At 36.9% G+C, this 27,911-nt stretch overlaps 1 protein-coding gene and 1 long non-coding RNA gene across 4 annotated transcripts; both read left to right on the top strand.

Moving 5' to 3' along the window:
- Positions 1 to 646: 646 nt before the first annotated feature.
- On the top strand, positions 647 to 27,911 carry LOC139974853 (uncharacterized). 3 transcript variants are annotated; one of them, XM_071982333.1, is made up of 10 exons: positions 647 to 876; positions 3,065 to 3,355; positions 5,109 to 5,234; positions 7,257 to 7,420; positions 11,972 to 12,266; positions 13,678 to 13,818; positions 14,474 to 14,709; positions 20,956 to 21,157; positions 23,403 to 23,492; positions 25,889 to 27,911. In XM_071982333.1, the coding sequence occupies exons 2-10, from the start codon at positions 3,088 to 3,090 to the stop codon at positions 26,101 to 26,103; spliced, it is 1,737 nt and encodes a 578-aa protein (XP_071838434.1). In that variant the 5' UTR covers positions 647 to 876; positions 3,065 to 3,087; the 3' UTR covers positions 26,104 to 27,911. The 3 variants fall into 3 exon arrangements, with proteins under 3 accessions (XP_071838434.1, XP_071838435.1, XP_071838436.1); XM_071982334.1 differs by having other exon boundaries at positions 3,052 to 3,355; XM_071982335.1 differs by having other exon boundaries at positions 647 to 957.
- LOC139974854 (uncharacterized) lies at positions 21,164 to 23,396 on the top strand. Its single transcript, XR_011795578.1, has 3 exons — positions 21,164 to 22,233; positions 22,951 to 22,989; positions 23,036 to 23,396. It is a non-coding gene; the product is annotated as an uncharacterized lncRNA (long non-coding RNA).

Genomic DNA, 27,911 nt, shown 5'->3' with positions numbered 1-27,911 from the left:
GGATTTGACCCAAACTAAGTCCTGACCCAAATTTCGTATGTACCAGCTAGACGTTCACGAAGTTTGAGTACCATACCGTGGGGGGTTTGGGACTGGGGGCCTTGAACATTTGCAACGCCTCACGGAGCTAACACAAAGTCAATGGGAGCTGTTTCATTTTTTTTCTAAGTCCAAAACAAAATTGGCATATTTGGCATGTGTTTCGGGCCCCGTGCGCCATGGAAAAGAAGGATTTGACCCAAACTAAGTCCTGACCCAAATTTCGTATGTACCAACTAGATGTCCATGAAGTATGAGTACCATACCGTGGGGGGCTTGGGACTGGGGGCCTTGAACATTTGCAACGCCTCACGAACATGGTGTTGAATCAATATCACGAACTTCATTTTCTTTTGAGATCTCATTCCTGTGCAAAGTCAATGCGTACAGAGAACCTGAAAATATTTCTGTGTGTGTGCGCCGTGGTGCAACGTTGTGATTTTGGTCTCGTCAGGATTTAGCCACCTTGGTCAGAGATTTAACCTGTGTAAGCGCTATAACCTCTTCTGAAATATCTCGCAAGGTACCGTTACCATTACACTTCTGTAGGCAAAAAAGGAATCTCACTACACTCATTTAATCAGAATTACGTCATGGGACTTCCCAGACGTTAATGGTGCTGCTGACATGTTCTTCGCACAATCCGGTTCGTACTTCTTTGCTAGGCCAAAACAGTAACACAAAGATTATACCTTTGCCTAGCATTTGAAGGAGACAGTGAACTTTGAAGAAGAAAGCAGATGGTTTCACTAGCTAATTGACCAAATAACTGCTTGTCTGTGCCACTGTCACAGTGTGATAACTCCGAAGATAAAATTGAAAGGACTAGCGTAACGTGTAAGGAATCAGCATAGCCTACTATTTTATAGCTTCTCCGTAACAATCAACGTTAGGCCAAGCTTAGCCTAACCCCCTAAGGTAACGTTAGACCTTACTGCCACAGTGTTAACGTCACTGTTAGGATTAGCACATTTTTTAGCAGAGTCCTGCGTTCTAAAATCAAAGAAATCATGGTTGTAACATTATTATCCACATCTACATGTAAATCTGCTTTTCTTTTCTTTCTTTTTTCCTGTTTAAAATGTTTGCATGTGATTGTGAGACCAGGCTGGAGGCAGCCTAGGCCTAGAGATCTATCCCAGTTCCTACCATGAAATATAATGTGAAACTGGTAAAACTTTTAGAGTTAGCATAGGCTTTATTAGGGGCCTAGAAGCCTATTTAGCATGGTATGGTGGTATATTGTACTTTGCATGTTTCCATAGTTTGCATACGGTACTGTGTTACAGCTTTTAGCGATACATAGCCTAGGCAATGGTAAGTCTATGATATAATTATAAGCTGTGTTGTAGCTGTTCTCTCAGTCTTAGTCTTACTTAACCTTGAAAGTTGAAGCTGTTAATTTGTCATGATTTAGATTCAAATTGTGACCACCAACTTTAAGTGTAGTCTTAATCTACAAACACTTTCATGGCCATTTACCAGAACTACATTTTAGAATTTAACACTGTTGCTATGTTAGGGAAAGTTTTACTGCAAACTACTAAAATCTTCAAGATTCATTCTAGCAAACTCTAATCAAACAAATGATGTGGTTGAGAGTAAATCAAAGAGATCATTAGTACCATGGTTCCTTTAGGAAAATTCATGCTAAGTTAACATCATAAAGTTTATAGTTAAAAGCCTGTGTTGTCAATAGAGCAGTTATTCTGTTGAAACAGTTATTCTATTTTAAAGAACTTTTAGAATTTCGTGAATTTACAGTAGCCTTTCACTGACAGTTAGCAATGATTGAAAAGGGCTAGCAAGTCTCTAAAGTTTGTAACCAATGAGCAGGGGTTATTATTGTACAGTCGTGTGAGGGGGCCTAGGCCTAACACAAGTCTGTAAACCTTGAACTTCATCTTCAACTTTCTACACATCTATATCTTCAGCAATGCTGAAGTAGTGTAATGTATGGACTGTAATTTGTATCGTCATGTGAGCTAATTGATGCACATTGAGGTGATATACTGAAAAAAGAGTTCATGAAAATTCCAGTAGAGTTAAAGGAATTCTTTCTGGCAGTCGATTGGGTATATACAAAAATCTATAAGTTTTTCATTGGCACAGTCCTAGTTCGGGATTTCTCATCCTATGAATCAGGAGATGTGAATATTTGAACCTTGCGCCAACTTAAGGAAATATATTTTGAATAGTGGAGAACAATGAGCGATGTGACGTCATCGCGGCACTTCCTTTCAGGGGCTGTAGGGACGCTATCATTAGCAAGCTACACTGTAGCGAGGAAAGTTCCTGTGTATTGTATCAAAGCCGAACTGAGAGTGAGATCGGATCGATTCTGACCAATGTGCCGCACTGATGTCACCTCTCGACGTCAGTCAGGGTTAGATTCAAACTTTCTGGCAGAACGGGACAATACTAAGCAATCTATCACAGAAACTAAATTTCATCTCAAGTCTTAGGGCGATAGAAAGACAAAAAAATGATGTGACCAGAAGGACTGGATCCCATTTTGCACTAAAAAAAAGACGGTGCAAAAGTCAGACATGGCTTCTGTCACTCTTTTGTCTCTAGGGAATCATTTATCCAGTATTAAATTGCCAAATGCACTGCAACGTAGCCAGACCCCTTTACAGGTCCAAAGATGTAGGACGGTTTTTGTATAAATGTAGTATTTTTAGAGCTGAATTTGGCGCGTTCTTACACAACTTTTGAACACTAAATCATTCCCTGGTCTGATCATGAGTGGTTCATCTGTGCTTGTTGACAAGTGAGTCAACATTGTCACCAAAGCGATATGACAAGTGTTCCATTGCATTTGTACATACTGTATAATGCTAGGTAGATTAATTCATTCCAAAATGTAGTTTCTGCTAGTTTTAAACTTACTGTAGGAATGCAATTCATTGCTAGTAAGCTCTTTTTGTTTTGCATATATATTTATTGTACTGTACATACATACATGATTTTAAGCATTGACTATGTTAGTTATGTGCTCTCAATTTTTAGTGTTTATTTATAGGAAACTCATTCCCATGAAGAGACATGGCCGAGGGAGGAGGTGACTTAGAAATTGTGAAGGATCATTTTGACCCCAGTTCAAAGAAAGACCGAACATCTACTAGTAATTCCCCAGGCTCCAGTCAGATAAATATTCTTGCTCCCCTTTCTGACAATGCATCCAAAACAGTAACAAGCATCATTAAACAGTTTGAAGAGTATGAGAGAACTATCAAAGAACTGAAGGAAGAGAATTCACGGCTAAGGAAAGAACTTGAGGACAGACCAATCAGGAAACAAGACCCTCCTATAGGTATTTCAAGTGTTTATTAAAGTTTTAAGTCAGAGTTTGTTTTTATTCCTTGCAAAGGAATCAATGTGACAGTGATGACATGTGTGTGTGTGTGTATCTGGCACAGGTCTACTTGTAAACACGTTACCGCAAAAAAAAAAAATTTTTGTTGAACATCATGCATGTTATGCAGATCCTGCTTAGTGAGTACAAGAACCCGGTTTTAAAATGGATAGAAGTCTGATACAGTAACACTACAATTACAGCTTGAATGATCTTTTACTTTGTAAGTAAATGCACCTTAGTGATTGCAAACAACCTATCATGTTATGAAGAGCAAAATAAAATAAAACTGTTAGCAAACTGCTTATCCACTAGAGAGCCTATGTAATAGAATGTGTAAAGGTAAGTTGGCCTGACGTTTCGATCCTAGCAGGATCTTCTTCAGAGGCTAAATGACAAGTGAGGCTAAATGACAACTTGTCATTTAGCCTCTGAAGAAGATCCTGCTAGGATCGAAACGTCAGGCCAACTTACTTTTACACATGTTATGAAGAGGTCTGTAGAGGTCAATGTCTAAATAACTCTAGTACATCAAACTTGAATGAGCTGCATAGTTGGTATAGAGCTATCCATGTTAGTGAGTGCAAGAATTCTTTACTATTCTTGGAAGTCAATGGTTGTTTAAGGTCAAACAGCAGTCCCTGTCTGGAGTGTTTGCAAACACAAAAACTCCCAAAAGTGAACTGTACTTGTTACATTGTATGTTCTCCATCTTAGTAAGTACAAGAAACTTGATGCATATAATGTGACAGTCACAGGTCATGTGATGTCAGCAGTGATTGAAAGTCCAAAACTTTGTAATGCTATAACTTCAAAAGTAAAGATCGAATGAACTTCTCATGTTGTATGCAGATTCCCCTTATTGAATACAATTTTGCCTTTGGCTCCATATGTAGGTCAAACAGCATTTGAGATGACAAATATCAAAGTCTGAAAGCACAAATGTAAATGTCAATGAATGTAGCAAGTGCAAGAAACCCATTGCAGTTTGTGTAGGTCGATGGGTGCTTGAGTTGGATAGATGGCAACACAGTAACTGCCAAAGTGAAGCTCACAAAAGACTGTTGTAAGGAACCACTAAGCATATTGGCTTGCCTTTCTGGTTTGCATTTGTATGTGTATTATATTTCCATGCACTATATTTGTCTCTCTAGTAGGTACTTTTCTGATCTTAAGTACAATGATGGCGTTGTGATGCTTTCTGCACAGCGTTAATTATCGGGTGAAACAGCATACCAAATGTGACTGTCTTAAGGCCCGGTCACACTATACCGATTTTTTATCGGAATACTATCCGATTTTCCTGGAGGAATCGAAACAGCCAGTTTTTCGTTCGGGTCTTCTAGCCACAGTGATAAAGGACCTGATTTGCTATCTGTTGAGCCATTCCGATGTGGAATAGCCCTCTCCTAACTTTTGATATTGACTCCGTGTCCTTTTATCGGATAGCTATCCGATTTCTCTTACGATTTTTATCATTTTTCGATGTGACGTCACTTCAGAATGTAGTCCGTTCCAGAACCCCTCAGATTTGGAGTAGGTATTCGAATATTCCACTGCATTCATTGCATTCACTACCACAAACCTCACTCTTCGGCCTAAAATCGGAAAAATCGGACCGTATTCCGATACAATATCGCTGTAGTGTGACCGGGCCTTTAAGCTGGTGATGTTGGTATCTTGTATACAAGTAGCTGTTTATTTCATGCAGGTTTAGATGCATGTGATGGACACTTTGATGGAAACGAAGGTGCCTCACAAGATACACCAACGGCAAGCCCAGTAGAAGGCCTGACTGCTGATGGTGATCGCATCACATCATCTTCCGTCGTACCAGGTATAAATATTGGAGCCAACTAAGTAACTTAATCATCTACAAATTTGTCCCCTTTCTATGTACTAGTATCGGCATGTAAACATTGAAAAATTTACTTTGAAATATTGAAAAAATTGAAAAATTTACTTTGTCTCATAAAAAGTGACTTCATGTGTTTGCTGTTTGCAGTACAATCTGTGGATTGAGTGATCATACCGATTTAAATGTTGGAACACTTTTCTGTGTAGCATTCATATGCACAGTAAAGTTTGTTTCTTCAATTTTTTCAAGTAAATGACAATGAAAATCTGAAACGATAAGTTATAAGCTAAATTGAACGAGCAAAAAGGGGTTTAACAAGCATGGCTGGTTCTTCTTACACAGCATGCCTGGCAGCAAATTTTTATTTTACGTAGTACAACGAGAGAAGAGTTGGGTTTAAGTATGAAATAAATATTCATATTCCATTGCTACACTCTAGTCACATCCAGTGACATTACGTAACCAGAGATAACATAATTAAGGCTACAACACGTTATATAGTAGCAGTCGTAGTGTGAGAATTACTGTTATGTAATGTTTATAGTTGAGTGTCACTGTGTCAATGAGATACATTATACAGTAGGTAGAATGGCAATGAGGGTCAAATGCTTTGATGAAAGTTACTCAACAAGTTTACTCAACAATGGCAAATTGTGATGATATTTTTCCGACCTTAATCTCTCACTCAGTTCAGTTGAATCTGCGGGGGTTATTAGACGAAGTTACTGTCATTAGCACTGCGTTACCAGTTTGAATTAAGTTGGGAAAGGGAAAGAAGGACAAGGAAGGGGATGGAGAAGGGAATATAACAAGGAAATCAAAAGGTATCAGGTATTAGGGGCAAAAGTTGAGTTGGCTTTATTAAAGTGAAAAGTATTCAGCAACATCAAAAGTGAGTTTTGGCAAAGATATTCTCTGTGTAGGAATCGAGATTGGGAACATCATACATAAGTACAAAATGTTCTGAAGCCAGTATTGAAAGTCCATCTAACTAACTACACGCTGAAAGGCTTTAGCACTACGCCCTCACTCCCTCGGCACCGCCCGCTTACACCTCCATCCGAATCTGCCATCCAGGAAGAACACTACACTTTTTCGTGAGCCAAATTTGCTTTAGCGTTTCGATGGTTGTTGTATCAGGAAGATAATATCACACATACATTTCAGTCAATGCTTTCATATCTTTCTTTCCCTGAATGTTTTACATTGTTTGATTTATCTCTGTAAAAAACACTACTACAGTATGCAAATCAGTAACCAGAGCGAATGAACGCTCTCGAGCATGCGCAGTTAAAATATCCATTATGAATAAGCTTAATCGTGCACTAGATGAATAAATCATATCCATCCATTGCTGTACTACCCAAAATTATAAGTTTACTGCCTGGCATACTGTGGCTTTTGGCTGGCACTCAACAGCAAAGAACAAAAGGGATCACCACAAACTATGGACCTAATAGCTCAGTTGGTGGAATCATAATAATAAATTACACTTATATATCACTTAATACAGCATTTCAAAGCACTTTACAAAGTAGGAAAGAGACAAAGGTAACCAAGGGCAAAAAAAGAAACTAGGAATCAAACAGAAATGTTTTAAGTTGTCTCTTGTAAATGCAAAGAGAGGGAGAGTCACGAATGTGAAATGGGAGTTTGTTCCAAAGAGAAGGCATAGCGACAGAAAAGGCACTATCGCCATAACGAGTGTGGGTAATGCTGGGCTATGGTGGTCACTAGATCTCTCTAGTCAAAACAATCATGTTAGACAAATTATTTACCACGTAGACATAACAACATAGAAAAACATGAGTAGGGTATTTCATTCTTAAAATGTCATCATGTGTGTACTTACTTGCTATAACAGTCATGGTTCTACAGTTGTCTTAAACAGTTTGTCATGTGTGCAACAGTGAACTACACATGTAAGGCCAATTTTCATGTTTTGAATCATTTATGATTTAGTTCTAATATATGTATAATGGCTCAATTCTATCCATTCAGGAAGAGGATCTACTAGTGAAAATATATCCGGGACATCTTTAACCGGTGAGAATGAGGTCTTTATTAAACAGGAAATGACATTTGCCAAGGAAAACTCTGTGTCTTTAATGTCTTCAGTATCAAACCCGAGCTTGGATAGTAAAACCAGTACCAGTGCTGCACAGGTATGTAAATGCTAAACAATACCAGTACTAGCTGTATCCACAGGTATTCTTACAATATCAGTACCAGTACTCCACATGAATGCTTAAAGATGAACGATAGTGATTTTTCACCATCGACGAAAAAATACGATTTTATTCAAGAGTATTCTAGTTGGTTTCCATTTTACACATGTGAAAATTCAAGTCAATCCGATGTTGGGAAAGGCTTAAAAAAAATTCCTAAACTCGTTGATTTTTTAAACAAAAATTGGGCTTTTCGCGAAAAGCGATATGATGATCACGTGATCTACAGTGACATGTGACGTCATTATGATGATAACAACGTGAGCTCGGCGTAGTGTACTTCAGCAGTGTGCACTTAGTGTGTAAGTTTAGTTGCAACCTACTCTATATTGGACTCGACAAACAACGTAAACCACTAGCAAAATCCAAGAAATTGCGTTGTATGGGGATGCAACAGAACGAATGTAGACTCTACAATAAGTTTTTTCAATTTTCCAAGCGGAAAAAGTAGTGAGAGATATCGGAAACTCTGGATACGATTTGTGAGGAGAACCAGGAAAGACTTCATCGCACCAGGAGTTACTCATGGCAAGAATGTGAAAGTTTGTTCTGCCCACTTCACAGAAGATGATTCTCGGGCCCAATTGAAATTTGCGTGTGGCAAGGTCACTAAAGTAATAAAAGTTTGAAAGATTGATGCTTTTATGCCGCATTATTTATATATATCCCGATAAATGCAACAGTAAGTGTTGGAACTGGAAGACATGTCAGACGTGAACAACCTAATGACTATGTGAGGAGAGAATCCACGTGCAAATTTCAATTGGGGCATGGACGTCGCTTAGGCAGAGTTTTTTGGGGCAGAGATGTGTTCATAGTTCATACCCTCCAAACCGGAAATGTGTGTATGCTCGAGCGAAACAAAACATTGTGTAAGTATTACTTACGGTAGCGCACACTGTCACTTGTGTTTGCACAGTGTGAAAGTACCGTTTGCGGACCTACGTGAAGTTGGGCTAGAATACGATTCCTCCTGAAGCCCAAACCACGAGGCATGCATGTGAATAAACGCAATAGGCATTGCATGTAGTGAGAAAATTGTTCGAGCTAGACTAACAACTCGATTGAGTTCAAATGCGGTTGTATTTCAAGCTCAATGAAACCTTTCTGTTGGATTTAATGACGCACGGAACAAGGAACGTTTATGTTTTACAGTAGGCCTAGTGCATACATGCAAGCGAATCTACTTTGTCTAGAACTTTGGATTTTCTTTCGCATGTTATACTAATCTACGTTTGAGACTATCATCACTATTGTTATTGTGCCAGTTTGACTGGTAAGTGAGCAAATTCATACATCACTCTGTATAAAACCCGCCAAAAACGTGATCTTGAGATTTACGTTACTTTGGGTCAGTTTGCGAGTTACCTCTTCAGATATTGGGAAATCGTTGCGAAATCGCCGCAAATTTCGTAAAAAAAAACTTGTAAACACGTGGTGAAGAAATCAAGAAACACTATGATATTCATTATCTATTTATGTCTTGAACATTACGCCGGAAAATAACAGTTATGCTGACACGCAATGCACGCACAGCTCCGTACTGAACAGTTCACAACAGAAAAGATCATCACAGTGACGTCATTCACTGACCTGAGGGCTGTTCAAGGTCGTTGCAGTGTTTGCAAATTCCTAAATTACGGAGACGAAAAAACGATGTTTTAATTCCCTTTTTTATAACTTTCCAGTGTGCTATTTGGAAAATTAAAAAAATATGTTCCTTGGTAACATATAAACTACTTTATATATGAAAATGAGAGATTTTTTTTCTGTCACTATCGTTCCACTTTAAAATACCAGGCCTAGTACTACATAGGTAATATTATGATACCAGTACTATTACTATATAGGTAATCATATAATACCAGTACTAATACTACATATTCTTACAATATCAGTACTAGTACCACACAAGAATTCTTTTAATACCAGTACTACAGTAGTACTCCACACGAATGCTTACAATACCAGTATATACTAGTACTACGCAGGTATTAATATAATACCAGTACTAGTACTAAACAGGTATTCTTACAATACCAGTACTAGTACTACACAGGTATTCTTATTATACCAGCAGTAGTACTAAACAGGTACAGTATTCTTACAATACCAGTACTAGTACTAAACAGGTATTCTTATAATACCAGTACTAGTACTACATCTGTATTCTTATAATACCAGCAGTAGTACTACACAGGTATTCTTATAATACCAGTACTAGTACTATACCGGTATTCTTATGATACCAGCAGTAGTACTAAACAGGTATTCTTATAATACCAGTACTAGTACTACATCGGTATTCTTATTATACCAGCAGTAGTACTACACAGGTATTCTTACAATACCAGTACTAGTACTACACAAGTATTCTTATGATACCAGCAGTAGTACTAAACAGGTATTCTTATAATACCAGTACTAGTACTACTCCGGTATTCTTATGATACCAGCAGTAGTACTAAACAGGTGTTCTTATAATACCAGTACATGTACTACTCCGGTATTCTTATTATACCAGCAGTAGTACTAAACAGGTGTTCTTATAATACCAGCAGTAGTACTACACCGGTGTTCTTATAATACCAGCAGTAGTACTACATTGGTATTCTTATTATACCAGCAGTAGTACTACACAGGTATTCTTATAATACCAGTACTAGTACTACACAGGTATTCTTACAATACCAGTACTAGTACTACTCCGGTATTCTTATTATACCAGCAGTAGTACTAAACAGGTATTCTTATAATACCAGTACTAGTACTACACAAGTATTCTTATGATACCAGCAGTAGTACTAAACAGGTGTTCTTATAATACCAGTACTAGTACTACTCCGGTATTCTTATTATACCAGCAGTAGTAATAAACAGGTGTTCTTATATTACCAGTACTAGTACTACACAGGTATTTTTACAATACCAGTACTAGTACTAAACAGGTATTAATATAATACCAGCAGTAGTACTAAACAGGTATTCTTTTACTACCAGTACTAGTACTCCACATGAATGCTTTCAATACCAGTACTAGTACTACACCAGTATTCTTATAATACCAGCAGTAGTACTAAACAGGTATTCTTTTAATACCAGTACTAGTACTACACAGGTATTCTTATAGTACCAGTACTAGTACTACACAGGTATTCTTATAGTACCAGTACTAGTACTACACACGAATGCTTATAATACCAGCAGTAGTACTACACAAGTATTCTTATAGTACCAGTACTAGTACTACATCTTATTGAGATTCTTGATAGTGTTTTCTGTGAAGTTCAGTGGTCATTTGGGGTCAACAGAGTCTGAAAACTTTGTGATCACAATAACTCAAAAAGTACATCTTTGTTGAACTTCATACTTGGTATGCAGATTCAGCTTGTTACATACAAGAACCCTTGTGAAATGAGTGGAGGTCAAAGGTCATTTGCCGTCAACATTTAAATGAAAGTCTGAAAATTGTGTAGAAACAATAACACAAGAAGGGTACATCTTTCCTGAACTTAATACGTAGTATGCAGATCCAGCTTGGTGAGTGTGAGAATGCTATTGAAATTGGTATTTATTAGAGGTCAAAGGTCACATGAGGTCAACAGGCATCAAACCTTTTAAACATGATAACTCCAAAGTTAAAGCTACAACTAACAGGGCTGTGAACTATCCAATGCTATGATTTTCTTTTGGTGAACATATTTTGGTCAAATTCAGTTCAGTTTAGTTCTGTTAAGGGGCTCTGCAGGTCTTTAACGAAACATACCTGGCATCCAGGTTATGAAATCCGCTTCAGAGTTCATACTCTTGCTTTAAGTGTGCACTTAAACCTCCTTTTAGGGTTTTTCCCTCTAGGCTTAAGGGGTCAAATGGTTATATATCTCAAATGGTGGAAAACTTTTCCTCAAAATATTTGCAGTACGTACTATAAACAATGTCATGTAACTCTGAACCACTCTTTAAAGGGATTTGCTAGCTCAAAGTTGGTAAAATGTGTCTATATTTCACATAGGAAGACTTTTCTTTTCGGATATTGGTTTAAATTCTATACTGTAAAAGCCTTATGAATGAATGACATGGTTGATGCCCACAAGGGATTTCTACAAATCTTTTCTGGTTCTCACTTAATTCTTGGACAAATTTAACTCACTTGCTGTACAGTAGTACATTAGCCAGATAGTTACAGTATTGTGAAGTTTAAGCAAAATGTATGGCAAGGAATCACAACTTAGCTAACTTGGTCTCTGGTTGTAGATTAAACGTACTGTCAACATACATTCATTAATTGACTAATATGGCTAGAACTGATGAATTTTTAAAACTCATTAACTTTGTGATGTAGAATCCTCTTTTACATTTTACTCTTTTGCTATATGTACAGTCAATATAAAGTGTAACATGTTAAAAAAATACCTTGCACATCTCTTATTTTGTTGGACCATTAAAATTACACACAAATTGATAAATGGTTCTTTGATTGGTACACAGGATTCAACCTTACAGCATGCACATATACAGTTTATGGTTGATCAATTGGATGTTGGAGTGTGGCCGTCTTACATGAGAGCTCTTGGAATGGTGGAAAGGGACTTGGAAACAATTCGCCATGATTACGTAGGTGTGAAAGAACAGCAGTACCAAGCCTTCCTGAAGTGGATAGATAGAGTGGGCAAGAAAGCTACTCCTGAGAAGCTCATCAAAGTAGCTTTAAAAAGAAAACTACGACTAATAGCAGAAAGATTCTGCAAAGAATTTCCTGATTATCATTACATTTTAGAATCAGGTGAGTGAACTTCTTACCAAAGTATTATACGTTTTGTTTGAAAATTTGTATTGCCTATATCGGATTTTGGCCAGCAATTTACAAAGGTTTAGCCAAAAGGTTCAGCCTTAAGAGAGGGGGGGGGGGAGGGTTAGCCTCTATACACTTATTCCAGGAACATCTTAATAAGAAAATGTTTGTGGAGACAAAAATGAACAGAAACAGGGAAGCAAACCAATGTCAATAGGAGATTGATTATGATTATGTTTTAGAACCAGGTCAACTCCATAAAATGGTCAATTTAAATGTGTGAGTATTCTGGTCCTGTGATAAATGTTTCAGTATTAAGTCATGTATAACCTTTGATGATAATAGTAGCCTTTCCAAAACAGGATGACATGTGAGTAAGTGACACTTGTATTTTAAGAAAAGATAATCCCAGGGAGGGAAACTTGAGCAAATTGCATATTTAGTACTTTGATTTCTCCCCTAGCGCTATTAGTTTTAGTGGACATCAAAGGTCATTTGAGGTCAGAATAGGGTAAAAGTATAATCATTTTGATCACTCATTACCTCAAGAAGGGGGGAAACTTTAATGGAAAATTGGAATGGACGCTCCACAGTGATTACTTAAAAAGCCTATTGTATTAGTGGAGTTCAAGGTCATATGAGGTCAACATAGGTCAAAGTGTGAAAGCCTTGTTTGACATGAGTGCTCAGCCAACATAAACTGTGAGGTTTGTACTTGGTATGTTGATAGGTCCCCCTCATAGAATACAAACCGTGTCTATTCTAGTCTTGGATCATTGGTGGTAGTTAATCTTTTAAACTCTAGAAGTTCCAACCGATAAAAAAGCCTCAGGCTTCCTCATCTGTTCCAACGTCAGATAGTATTGTTTCCCATCACCATCTGCTCTGTTCTAGAACAAAAAGTTACTTTCATGCACCAGGATATTCCAACCAGAAAGTGTTTATATTGTTCCTAGTCGGCTGCACAGGTCTACACACTTGCTGCAAGGAAAGAACACACACCTGGCATTTAAAATCTTATTTCTCAATGAGTGTACTTTTTTAACATTCTCCCCTGCAAAAAAAAAGGAGAAAAAAGAAAATATGATGTCACTTTTTGAAAACATTGTTATGTGCACTCATAGACTTCAGATTTTTAAGAAAAGGTAATGATGAACAAGAGTAATGTTATCAAAACCCACATCAATCCATTTTAGCAATCTGTCTAGATATGGAATTTGTTGTAAGGATACCAGTGATATTATTAGGTTAATTTGCTAAGTACTTAGTATTCTGGCTGTTTGTTCTTATCCTATTGAAAAAGGCATTGGCAGTAGAAAACTCAATCAGTTTATAGGTCAAAGAAACATACTTAACTATTTTGCTTGTTTTTATTTATATCTTTTTATGCTAATGCAACCAGAATCTGAAAAGAAGCAGCTAAAGAAGACTGCATCGAATCCTTCTTTGCAAAGCATAGACGTATCGGAGTCGTTGAGCACCCTGAGTTTATCGAGCATTGTCAGCCATACAGGAAACTATTCTTCCCTTAGCAGTATGAACGGTAAGCTGCTGATGTAAGAATGTTTACGAAATGCAATCAACCTCTCTAAAGGGATAATCCAGTGGCCAAAGTTGATTTGCTTAACAAAAAAACGTAGTGTCAATTTTCTGCATCTGTAGAAAATAATACATCTACAAAATGCAGAACATCTAATCGTCCAGTTACAGTCTTTCAGTTACAGTCGTCCAGTTACAGAGTTGTTGACAATTAACAATTCATAATCATGGAAGTTAAATATGAATGTAGAAAATAATACATCTACAAAATGCAGAACATCTAATCGTCCAGTTACAGTCGTCCAGTTACAGAGTTGTTGACAATTAACAATTCATAATCATGGAAGTTAAATATGAATGTAAGAGACTGACTTCGGTCAGCTTGCGCCTTTGATAAGCCAATGAGGCTTCTTCCCGAGTTCCTGCTTGCAGGAGGATTCAATATACATACATACATTTTGTTATAACCTTAAATACAGAGAACTTTGACAGCTCAGCTACTTGAAGATTAAATATGAATCACTTTGTTTTGAAGGATAAATCAACAAAAAGATTATTAAAGTAAATTAAAGCTTTGTGTGTTGCTTATGTTTTAATATATCAAATGTGAATTAATTTAATAATTGTATTAATTTTTTTATTTTCATGTTGTTCAATAGATCAGGCAGTCCCAAATTACCAGTCGTATGAACCAACACCAAGGCAATCAGCAGCTGTATCCATGTTAACATCAAATTCTCTTTTCATAAGGGTACTCCAACCATACATGCAGAACCCTAACGATACAAACAAGTTTTACCATGAGATATTCTCCCAGCCCTTCACAGTACAAAGCCGTGCTGTGTTTCAGAGAAACGTATTGGAGTATCAAAAGGAAGTCAATTTCCAGACTCTTGTAAGCAAACTGTTTTAAAAAATGATGAGTCTTTCATGCAAGTTCTTTTTTGAATCCTTGATGGAGGGATAAGGAATCTATGCGCGTGTGATACCATGTGTGCGTGCATATGTGTATACGCACATTTCTATCATGGTCCCATAATTTCATATGAAAACAAATCTTATTATGGGATGGTAAAATTATTCATCCATTCAATGATTGACTTAATAGCTTTGCCAGATACAAGGTAGCAGCAGTTACATGTGGATATGTCATTGGGCATGTTCAAGTTAACATTAATAGCTTTGCCAGATATGAGGTAGCAACAGTTACATGTGGATATGTCATTGAGCATGTTCAAGTTAACATTAATAGCTTTGCCAGGTACTAGATAGCAGCAGTTACATGTGGATATGTCATTGGGCATGTTCAAGTTGAACATTAATAGCTTTGCCAGATACAAGGTAGCAGCAGTTACATGTGGATATGTCATTGAGCATGTTCAAGTTGAACATTAATAGCTTTGCCAGGTACTAGATAGCAGCAGTTACATGTGGATATGTCATTGAGCATGTCCAAGTTAACATTAATAGCTTTGCCAGATACTAGATAGTAGCAGTTACATGTGGATATGTCATTGGGCATGTTCAAGTTGAACATTAATAGCTTTGCCAGGTACTAGATAGCAGCAGTTACATGTGGATATGTCATGGCGCATGTTCAAGTTAACATTAATAGCTTTGCCAGATACTAGATAGTAGCAGTTACATGTGGATATGTCATTGAGCATGTTCAAGTTGAACATTAATAGCTTTGCCAGGTACTAGATAGCAGCAGTTACATGTGGATATGTCATGGCGCATGTTCAAGTTAACATTAATAGCTTTGCCAGATACTAGATAGTAGCAGTTACATGTGGATATGTCATTGAGCATGTTCAAGTTGAACATTAATAGCTTTGCCAGATACTAGATAGCAGCAGTTACATGTGGATATGTCATTGGGCATGTCTAAGTTAACATTAATAGCTTTGCCAGATACTAGATAGCAGCAGTTACATGTGGATATGTCATGGCGCATATTCAAGTTGAACATTAATAGCTTTGCCAGGTACTAGATAGCAGCAGTTACATGTGGATATGTCATTGAGCATGTCCAAGTTAACATTAATAGCTTTGCCAGATACTAGATAGCAGCAGTTACATGTGGATATGTCATTGAGCATGTTCAAGTTAACATTAATAGCTTTGCCAGATACTAGATAGCAGCAGTTACATGTGGATATGTCATTGAGCATGTTCAAGTTAACATTAATAGCTTTGCCAGATACTAGATAGCAGCAGTTACATGTGGATATGTCATTGAGCATGTTCAAGTTAACATTAATAGCTTTGCCAGATACTAGATAGTAGCAGTTACATGTGGATATGTCATTGAGCATGTTCAAGTTGAACATTAATAGCTTTGCCAGATACTAGATAGCAGCAGTTACATGTGGATATGTCATTGGGCATGTCTAAGTTAACATTAATAGCTTTGCCAGATACTAGATAGTAGCAGTTACATGTGGATATGTCATGGCGCATGTTCAAGTTGAACATTAATAGCTTTGCCAGGTACTAGATAGCAGCAGTTACATGTGGATATGTCATTGAGCATGTCCAAGTTAACATTAATAGCTTTGCCAGATACTAGATAGTAGCAGTTACATGTGGATATGTCATGGCGCATGTTCAAGTTGAACATTAATAGCTTTGCCAGGTACTAGATAGCAGCAGTTACATGTGGATATGCCATTGAGCATGTCCAAGTTAACATTAATAGCTTTGCCAGATACTAGATAGTAGCAGTTACATGTGGATATGTCATTGAGCATGTCCAAGTTGAACATTAATAGCTTTGCCAGGTACTAGATAGCAGCCGTTACATGTGGATATGTCATTGAGCATGTCCAAGTTAACATTAATAGCTTTGCCAGATACTAGATAGTAGCAGTTACATGTGGATATGTCATTGAGCATGTCCAAGTTGAACATTAATAGCTTTGCCAGGTACTAGATAGCAGCAGTTACATGTGGATATGTCATTGAGCATGTCCAAGTTAACATTAATAGCTTTGCCAGATACTAGATAGTAGCAGTTACATGTGGATATGTCATTGGGCATGTTCAAGTTAACATTAATAGCTTTGCCAGATACTAGATAGTAGCAGTTACATGTGGATATGTCATTGGGCATGTTCAAGTTAACATTAATAGCTTTGCCAGATACTAGATAGCAGCAGTTACATGTGGATATGTCACTGAGCATGTCCAAGTTAACATTAATAGCTTTGCCAGATACTAGATAGTAGCAGTTACATGTGGATATGTCATTGGGCATGTTCAAGTTAACATTAATAGCTTTGCCAGATACTAGATAGCAGCAGTTACATGTGGATATGTCATTGGGCATGTTCAAGTTAACATTAATAGCTTTGCCAGATACTAGATAGTAGCAGTTACATGTGGATATGTCATTGCGGATGTTCAAGTTAACACCAATAGCTTTCTCAGATACTAGGTAGCAGCAGTTACATGTGGATATATCATTGGGCATGTTCAAGTTAACATTAATAGCTTTGCCAGATACAAGGTAGCAGCAGTTACATGTGGATATGTCATTAGGCATGTTCAAGTTAACATTAATAGCTTTGCCAGATACTAGATAGCAGCAGTTACATGTGGATATGTCATTGGGCATGTTCAAGTTAACATTAATAGCTTTGCCAGATACTAGATAGTAGCAGTTACATGTGGATATGTCATTGCGGATGTTCAAGTTAACACCAATAGCTTTCTCAGATACTAGGTAGCAGCAGTTACATGTGGATATATCATTGGGCATGTTCAAGTTAACATTAATAGCTTTGCCAGATACTAGATAGTAGCAGTTACATGTGGATATGTCATTGCGGATGTTCAAGTTAACACCAATAGCTTTCTCAGATACTAGGTAGCAGCAGTTACATGTGGATATGTCATTGAGCATGTTCAAGTTGAACATTAATAGCTTTGCCAGGTACTAGATAGCAGCAGTTACATGTGGATATGTCATTGAGCATGTCCAAGTTAACATTAATAGCTTTGCCAGATACTAGATAGTAGCAGTTACATGTGGATATGTCATTGGGCATGTTCAAGTTGAACATTAATAGCTTTGCCAGGTACTAGATAGCAGCAGTTACATGTGGATATGTCATGGCGCATGTTCAAGTTAACATTAATAGCTTTGCCAGATACTAGATAGTAGCAGTTACATGTGGATATGTCATTGGGCATGTTCAAGTTGAACATTAATAGCTTTGCCAGGTACTAGATAGCAGCAGTTACATGTGGATATGTCATGGCGCATGTTCAAGTTAACATTAATAGCTTTGCCAGATACTAGATAGTAGCAGTTACATGTGGATATGTCATTGAGCATGTTCAAGTTGAACATTAATAGCTTTGCCAGATACTAGATAGCAGCAGTTACATGTGGATATGTCATTGGGCATGTCTAAGTTAACATTAATAGCTTTGCCAGATACTAGATAGCAGCAGTTACATGTGGATATGTCATGGCGCATGTTCAAGTTGAACATTAATAGCTTTGCCAGATACTAGATAGTAGCAGTTACATGTGGATATGTCATTGAGCATGTTCAAGTTAACATTAATAGCTTTGCCAGATACTAGATAGCAGCAGTTACATGTGGATATGTCATTGAGCATGTTCAAGTTAACATTAATAGCTTTGCCAGATACTAGATAGCAGCAGTTACATGTGGATATGTCATTGAGCATGTTCAAGTTAACATTAATAGCTTTGCCAGATACTAGATAGTAGCAGTTACATGTGGATATGTCATTGAGCATGTTCAAGTTGAACATTAATAGCTTTGCCAGATACTAGATAGCAGCAGTTACATGTGGATATGTCATTGGGCATGTCTAAGTTAACATTAATAGCTTTGCCAGATACTAGATAGTAGCAGTTACATGTGGATATGTCATGGCGCATGTTCAAGTTGAACATTAATAGCTTTGCCAGGTACTAGATAGCAGCAGTTACATGTGGATATGTCATTGAGCATGTCCAAGTTAACATTAATAGCTTTGCCAGATACTAGATAGTAGCAGTTACATGTGGATATGTCATGGCGCATGTTCAAGTTGAACATTAATAGCTTTGCCAGGTACTAGATAGCAGCAGTTACATGTGGATATGCCATTGAGCATGTCCAAGTTAACATTAATAGCTTTGCCAGATACTAGATAGTAGCAGTTACATGTGGATATGTCATTGAGCATGTCCAAGTTGAACATTAATAGCTTTGCCAGGTACTAGATAGCAGCAGTTACATGTGGATATGTCATTGAGCATGTCCAAGTTAACATTAATAGCTTTGCCAGATACTAGATAGTAGCAGTTACATGTGGATATGTCATTGAGCATGTCCAAGTTGAACATTAATAGCTTTGCCAGGTACTAGATAGCAGCAGTTACATGTGGATATGTCATTGAGCATGTCCAAGTTAACATTAATAGCTTTGCCAGATACTAGATAGTAGCAGTTACATGTGGATATGTCATTGGGCATGTTCAAGTTAACATTAATAGCTTTGCCAGATACTAGATAGTAGCAGTTACATGTGGATATGTCATTGGGCATGTTCAAGTTAACATTAATAGCTTTGCCAGATACTAGATAGCAGCAGTTACATGTGGATATGTCATTGAGCATGTCCAAGTTAACATTAATAGCTTTGCCAGATACTAGATAGTAGCAGTTACATGTGGATATGTCATTGGGCATGTTCAAGTTAACATTAATAGCTTTGCCAGATACTAGATAGCAGCAGTTACATGTGGATATGTCATTGGGCATGTTCAAGTTAACATTAATAGCTTTGCCAGATACTAGATAGTAGCAGTTACATGTGGATATGTCATTGCGGATGTTCAAGTTAACACCAATAGCTTTCTCAGATACTAGGTAGCAGCAGTTACATGTGGATATATCATTGGGCATGTTCAAGTTAACATTAATAGCTTTGCCAGATACAAGGTAGCAGCAGTTACATGTGGATATGTCATTGGGCATGTTCAAGTTAACATTAATAGCTTTGCCAGATACTAGATAGCAGCAGTTACATGTGGATATGTCATTGGGCATGTTCAAGTTAACATTAATAGCTTTGCCAGATACTAGATAGTAGCAGTTACATGTGGATATGTCATTGCGGATGTTCAAGTTAACACCAATAGCTTTCTCAGATACTAGGTAGCAGCAGTTACATGTGGATATATCATTGGGCATGTTCAAGTTAACATTAATAGCTTTGCCAGATACTAGATAGTAGCAGTTACATGTGGATATGTCATTGCGGATGTTCAAGTTAACACCAATAGCTTTCTCAGATACTAGGTAGCAGCAGTTACATGTGGATATATCATTGGGCATGTTCAAGTTAACATTAATAGCTTTGCCAGGTACTAGATAGCAGCAGTTACATGTGGATATGTCATTGAGCATGTCCAAGTTAACATTAATAGCTTTGCCAGATACTAGATAGTAGCAGTTACATGTGGATATGTCATTGGGCATGTTCAAGTTGAACATTAATAGCTTTGTCAGGTACTAGATAGCAGCAGTTACATGTGGATATGTCATGGCGCATGTTCAAGTTAACATTAATAGCTTTGCCAGATACTAGATAGCAGCAGTTACATGTGGATATGTCATTGAGCATGTCCAAGTTAACATTAATAGCTTTGCCAGATACTAGATAGTAGCAGTTACATGTGGATATGTCATTGGGCATGTTCAAGTTGAACATTAATAGCTTTGTCAGGTACTAGATAGCAGCAGTTACATGTGGATATGTCATGGCGCATGTTCAAGTTAACATTAATAGCTTTGCCAGATACTAGATAGTAGCAGTTACTTGTGGATATGTCATTGGGCATGTTCAAGTTAACATTAATAGCTTTGCCAGATACTAGATAGTAGCAGTTACTTGTGGATATGTCATTGGGCATGTTCAAGTTAACATTAATATTTATTTATTTATCTTACTTGGATGTTTACTACAGAAACACCTGTATCTCCAATATTGGTTATTTAGTTAATCCTTACAAAAATGCAAACACAAAAACAGAATCTTGCTTTCATACATTAATATTAATGATCTTATCTGTATAGTAATGTTTTTACTTTCACATTTATTTTGTTGACAGTTTAACAGCAAGATAAACGACATTACTACTAATTGGATAGATGTCGGAAATCATTGGGCCAGCTGTGTCCTTCATACAGAACTCCAAGGACAAACCAGTAGGCCACCAATATTCCTATGGAACTTTATGCTGGCACTGAAATTGAGCAGACTCAATTGCCTTTATGATGCAATAAAGAAATTTCTTAAACTTGGAAATGCAGGTAAATTATACCTGAACTTAAAAAAGAATTAAGTTCTGAAAATGCTTAAGTAATGTATCTCATTCATCATTTTTGACAAAATCTGTATCATTGTTACCCAATATATCGAAGTATCGAGTCAGACTACTCTAGAAATCCCTTCCATGCTAATTTCTGGTTTGTATAAAATGAAATTGTATGTACTCAGTATACACAGCATTGTCACTGGCCTTTGACCTCTGACCCCATTTTTGTCAAACCATCATATGCATATTCCTGCAATGGTCTTATAAACCCAATGTTGCTTCATAGCATTCCAAGAAAACATTCATACCTGTTAATTACGTTGCCATAGGCAGGCAAGTTACTATGCAGTTAAGTCAGTATGCATGAGTGACTGTGTGTGTATGATGCCCACCTTTTTGGTGTTGGTAAAGGGTCATGTGAGGTCATCTAATCGTAAAAGGTGAAAAACTTAAAACTTGTTACCTGAAGGTTCCTCTTGGCTAGCATTGCCAGTTTGACATCTTAAAAGCCAAACATGACAAATGTGTAACTTCATTGGCTTGAGGAAACTGAAAGTTATGGCCAAAACAGCATTTTGGTGTTTTTAGGGACTTTTTCTATGTGGCCTACCAGTCAAGAGAAAAAGTAGCTGAAAATTGTTAATTTTCCCAAAACACATTTCCAACCATTTCATGTTGTTCAGTATGACTTGAGGTTACATACAGGCTAATGTCTCATAGAAATTTGTATGGGGAATGTATAACTGTTGTTGATGGTATTGTGTGAATGATCTTGCAAAATCAACATGATGACAGCATTACATTGTTTGTCACCTGTTGTAATGTCATGCTGGAGTAAGGTGGGGCGTTGCGGGTATTTCCAGTCAAGTAACATTCAATACAATAGATCCTGAGTTGGCTAAGGAGAAGATATGAAAGGTAACAGAGAAGAGGTAACAGTGAATTTTCATTGTTTTCTTTAAGATTATAAGTGTTTGAGGTAACAGTGTGAATATTCATTGTTCTCTTTAAGATAAGTGTTAAAGGTAACAATGTAAATATTCATTGTTCTCTTTAAGGTAAGTGTTAAAGGTAACAATGTAAATATTCATAGTTCTCTTTAAAGTAAGTGTTTGAGGTAACAATGTGAATATTCATAGTGTTTGAGGTAACTGTGTGAATATTCATTGTTCTCTTTAAGGTAAGTGTTAAAGGTAACAATGTAAATATTCATTGTTCTCCTGAAGATAAGTGTTTGAGGTAACTGTGTGAATATTCATTGTTTTCTTTAAGGTAAGTGTTTGAGGTAACTCTGTGAACATTTATTATTCTCTTTCAGACAAGTGTTTGAGGTAACAGTGAATTTTCATTGTTCTCTTAAAGATAAGTGTTTGAGGTAACACTGAATATTCATTTTTCTCTTTGAGATAAGTGTTTGAGGCCACTGTGTGAATGAATATTCATTGTTCTCTTAAAGATAAGTGTTTGAGGTAACAGTAAATATTCATTGTTCTCTTTAAGATAAGTGTTTAAGGTAAAAATGGGAATATTTATTGTTCTTTATAAGGTAAGTGTTTGAGGTAACAGTTTGAATATTCACTGTTCTCTTTGAGATAGGTGTTTAAGGTAACGATGTAAATATTCATTGTCCTCTTTAAGGCAAGTGTTTGAGGTAACACTGAATATTCATTGTTCTCCATAAGATAAGTGTTTGAGGTAACCGTGTGAATATACATTGTTCTCTTAAAGATAAGTGTTTGAGGTAACAGTAAGAATATTCATTGTTCTCTTTAAGATAAGTGTTTAAAGGTAACAATGTAAATATTCATTGTTCTCTTAAGTGTTAAAGTAACAATGTAAATATTCATTGTTCTCTTAAAGATAAGTGTTTGAGGTAACAATGTAAATATTCATTGTTCTCATTAAGGTAAGTGTTTGAGGTAACAATGTGAATATACATTTTTCTCTTTAAGGTAAGTGTTTGGGGTAACAGTTTGAATATTCATTGTGCTCTTTAAGATATGTTCTACACTGTCTGCCATTGGAATATTCCTGTAGCTGAATTCTAATATTTTTTATGGAAATTAAGTATGGGTGGATTTATAATTTTAGTATAATATCGGCAATTAAGTATGGGTGGATCATTGTCACTAATAAATGAAGCATCCTTCATAATTCACCCAGTGAATTGTTATCTTTTCATAATCCTTTGAGTGTTTGCATTCATATTGGTAGACATATATCTGCTTTCTGTTTAACAGGCCCAACTGTTCCTCATCAGATACATATGTCTGAGACAAATTGGCATTTCTTGGAAACAGTTATCAAGAGGCTGGAGTTTCTTGTAACAGGTAAATCCTCCATACTGGATAAAATCATGGTTTATATTTCTCTTGGATGTGTCAGAAGTAAGCAAAACTGAACTGTTGGCATGAATGGGATGTGAAAGTATGGCTTGAAAAATACAAGCAGTCAAGCTACAGTATCTAACCCTTTGATGATGGTGATTCTAATTAACCATTACAAATCTTGTGATGCCAAAATGTTTGAAACACTTGTATAAAATTTTCAGGGTGGAATAGCAGTTCACTTTGAAAAGAGAAAGAATTATCTTTGTTATTAGCATTAGCATCTCTTACCGCAGGCAAACTTCTGTGTCCATTCTTCACCAAAAGTGTAAATTGCTGTTTAGAAATGCTACGTTCTAAAATATTCAATATGATGTTTTACTTAAAGACCAACTATGGAGACAAATTTTTTGGGGGGATTTTCCATTAATTTGGGAGTTTATATACCCATAATCAACATGTGTAAAAAATAATCTTCGAAAACCTACTAGAACTCATCAAAAAACGACCACGAAAATGAACATTTTGGGTAGTCACGTGACATGTACCTCTGGAATGTCTGAAAAGAGAGATTGACCCAAAGGAGCCTCTGGTCACCGTGTAACGTTGTCTTTGGTATACCGCAAAAATCAAACGCTGAAATAGGTACTGTTTATACACAGATAACGAACAACTGGACTGTATTTGACTTCCAATTTCGAGCGTTTGAAAAGCTGTTATCTTAAAACAAGAAAACATGAAGGTCAACAACTAGTATTAAGAAAAATTTAAGCAGAAAATTTAGTAAAATGGGTTATTTTATTGCAAAATTTCCACTCAAATGGAGGCATCGTTTACATAGCGGGGCGTCAATAGGTACATACGTTACAATATACTGCAGAACATGCAAGCAGCTTGCCGATTCCGTAATACAATTTGATCGCAAGATACCGCAAACTGAACAGAAGAATAGACCTAAAAGATGCCTCATGCGTGATATGTGACGGGAAAATGGCTTACGTTACTGTCAACGAATTACCAAAAAACACTAAACATAATCGAACAACTACGAGAAGATGCTGACCCGAATCGACCAGGGTAGCATATACATGACTAAGCTTCAGCTGAACATAGTACTTACTCGTTTTAATATCCAAAAGTTCAAACACAGGACAAGTATCCTGTCAATAAATTAAATTTAGCAGTGAATGTCCAAATCCACGTTTCTCGTTCAATCCTGGGCTAAATACTACAGTGACTCTGTGTTATTCCATAGAGTTAGGTCCAGTTGAAACAGGCCTTGACCAGTAACATCGCACAATCACAAGACAGTCACTAAAGAAATAAAACGTCCGCTCGTTATATAGTACTGTTTTATTCCACTCCTTGGACCATGCAGATGCCGGAACAAACATAACGGACAATATAACACATGTATCACTAATTCATGATACTGGAATACAACAAATGAAATGGATAAATGCGATGAAATCCTAACATGACTATATATTTACACATGCTGTGAGCCAACCCCGGGGGGAGTTGTAACTCACTACATGTACGAACAATGCTACCCTAGGCACGGTCTATACATGGTCTACATACGGTCATCTCAAACAGTAAAATAAACTGACAATTGCGTGATATAATGATGTAAGAACGTCAATGGCGTGTTTACAAGGAGACTTGAAAGGGTCAATTTCACATAAGCTATGTCCATCACAGCTGTCGAAAGTATATAAGTTTCGCAGAATGAGACATTTGCAGCATACAAAGAGGGTTATGCATGTGGACTCATGGGCATGAATATACTCCGGGTGCTGAAAAATCTTTCCGCGTGGATCTCACAAAATAGATCCAAAGTCTACGGCGTTTTACGTCGGTGACTCGGTTACAAAAGCTGATGCTTTTGTTGGCTGAGGTATAACTGCAACCTCCAACAACACAGAATTGTGGCATTTAGGGGGAAAAGGAGTAATATCGTTGACGTTTTTGGCAGCTCAAGTTATCAAATTTGCACACGAAAAGTATTGTTGTGAGTGCGGTATACCAAAGATGACGTCACTTGGTCACCTGATGTCTTAGGAATGTTTCAGGAATGTCTGAAATAGGTTTCCTAAAAGGCTGACTTTTCTTCCCATTTTTCACGTATTTAACGTCCGAAATTGGTAAAGTTACATACAGCAATGTAATTCAAGTGAGTTTAGGATTACATACATGCAAAATGGTGGGATTTTATGTTCATCAAAAAGTCTCCATAGTTGGTCTTTAATTCTGTAACATTTAAATACCAAAGGCCTTACTTAGATCAAGTAGTATATTCTCCTCTTCCTGCCATCTATAAAAGACCCATTCGGACCTGAGTAATTTATGATATCTCCATAACAGATGTAAACAGTAATTATTCATGGTTTTTTCAGGAACTGCAGATTGGCGTCAAATGGCAGACACACTCGGTTACGGCAAGGAAGTACCTTTGTGGGAACAGAAAGGCAATGGTGCCAGAAATGTCATAAACATCTTTAAAACAAGTGGCAAGACAGCTGGAGATTTATATGAATGCTTTTATGATATTAACAGATTTGACTTGTTGAGGTGCATGGAGGATCCTCAGTTTATAACACCTTATATGTAATGGAAGTGAGCTCATTACCCTACCAGTACCCAGTATGTAATGTACCAGAGTTCATTTACTTGATTCTTATGCAAAGGTGTGTCTGGTGGAATAGCAATATGACCTACACAGGTACTTTATAAATGGGAAGTACTTTAGACAAAGCTATCTGTGACAAGTTTCTTTTTTAAGAAAGTTCTGCTTGTGGAAACTAATCGCAAAAAGCAATATTCTAATACACATTGGGAAATGTAGGCTTGGTAAAAGCAAACGATTAGCATTTTTAGGTGTATGCCTATAAGCCTATTGGCTGCTAATTTGAAGGTAAAATTGTCACAATATTTTTGATGTCTGACATTTCGTAAAGCAAATGCAAGTGTCTTTCATTTCCTATTCTGAACCATAGTATACTGTGTGTGTGATATTAGAGCTTAAACAGAGGAAAATACTGTTTTGTTTCTCTCCTTATAAATTAACCTAAGTGCTACAGAACTAAGAAAGGATATTGTGGTCACAAGACAACAGTGGACTTGTTGTCCACTGTTGTCCAAAGTAACATTTAAGAGAGGGAAAAAGCTGCAAGCAAAACTCCTTATCTGCTAAAGTGCCCATTGAAAGTAGATGCTGTAATGTTTCCATCTCAGTATTCTAAGTGTTGTGTACTCTGAGTAAATTGCACAATTACTGGATTTGAAACCAGTAAATTAACATGTTTATAGGAAGAAAATAATTTCATTAACAACTTCTTGAAACAACATTTTATAGATCTGCAAGCTATTGTATAAAAGTGACTGTCTCTAGTTACAAGATGAATTAAGGGGTTGGTAAGGTGGTAAGAAATATTAAATTCAATCTTTGACTCAGCTGTAGTGTCAAATCAATATTTTATATCTTTGTTGAGTCGTTGGAGTTTAGTGACCTACCAGTATAGAAAACCTGTACTTGTATTGTGTACACCTGTACCTGTACAGTGTTTACACGTACCTGTGTCATGCTGGAAGCACAGGAAACTTAACAGGTGACATCTTCTTCACTAGCATTTTTCAAGTGATCAAGTGCTGAAAGCACAGGACACTTACCAGGTGACACCATCTTCAGCAGTGGCGTAGGAAGGTACTTTTGAGTGGGGGGGGGGGGGGCTGAAGACTGATGGCCGGCCTGGGGGAGGGGTCTAAGGGGAGGGGGTGTTTGCATTTCCAGGTGGCCTCAGATGCAATTTGGTGCAATATAGCACACTTCAACCCATCCACTCCATTTTGTATATAACTTTGCATTTTCACCTGGCCTTAGATGCAATTTGGTGCTCCAAATGAGATTTTGTTCTCATTTGGAAATGAAAAAGGGGTTTTCTGACTTGCAAAGCGGGCGGGCGGAATGATACTTCTGCCCCTCCATATTTTTCACTGGGGGGGGGCTGGCGCCCCCCCGGTTCCTACGCCCTTGATCTTCAGTATAAGCATTTTTCAAGTGATCAAGTGATGGAAGCACAGGACACTTACCAGGTGACATTATCTTCACTAGTATTTTTTAAGTGATCAAATGCTATAAGCACAGGACACTAACCAGGTGACATCATCTTCACTAGCATTTGTAATAATTTATGAATTATGTACCTTTAATTCTCATCAAAGATGTTTGGTTTAATATGAGTCTCAGTTAAACTCGAAATCAGTATTGAATCTGAGATTATTTACCTTATATGGTGGAATTTGTTTTAAAACTGCATCATGTTTTAAGTGTAAAGTTTGTTGTATACAACCTCATGTTACTTAAGGATAAATTTTGGAGAGTTTTTATCTTGATTTGAAGAATTATACATTACAAAATTA

The sequence above is a fragment of the Apostichopus japonicus genome, chromosome 10, assembly GCF_037975245.1.
Source record: "Apostichopus japonicus isolate 1M-3 chromosome 10, ASM3797524v1, whole genome shotgun sequence".
NCBI lineage: Eukaryota > Metazoa > Echinodermata > Holothuroidea > Aspidochirotida > Stichopodidae > Apostichopus > Apostichopus japonicus.
Note: the sequence above shows the minus strand (reverse complement) of the source record. Positions and strands in the feature narration are given on the sequence as shown.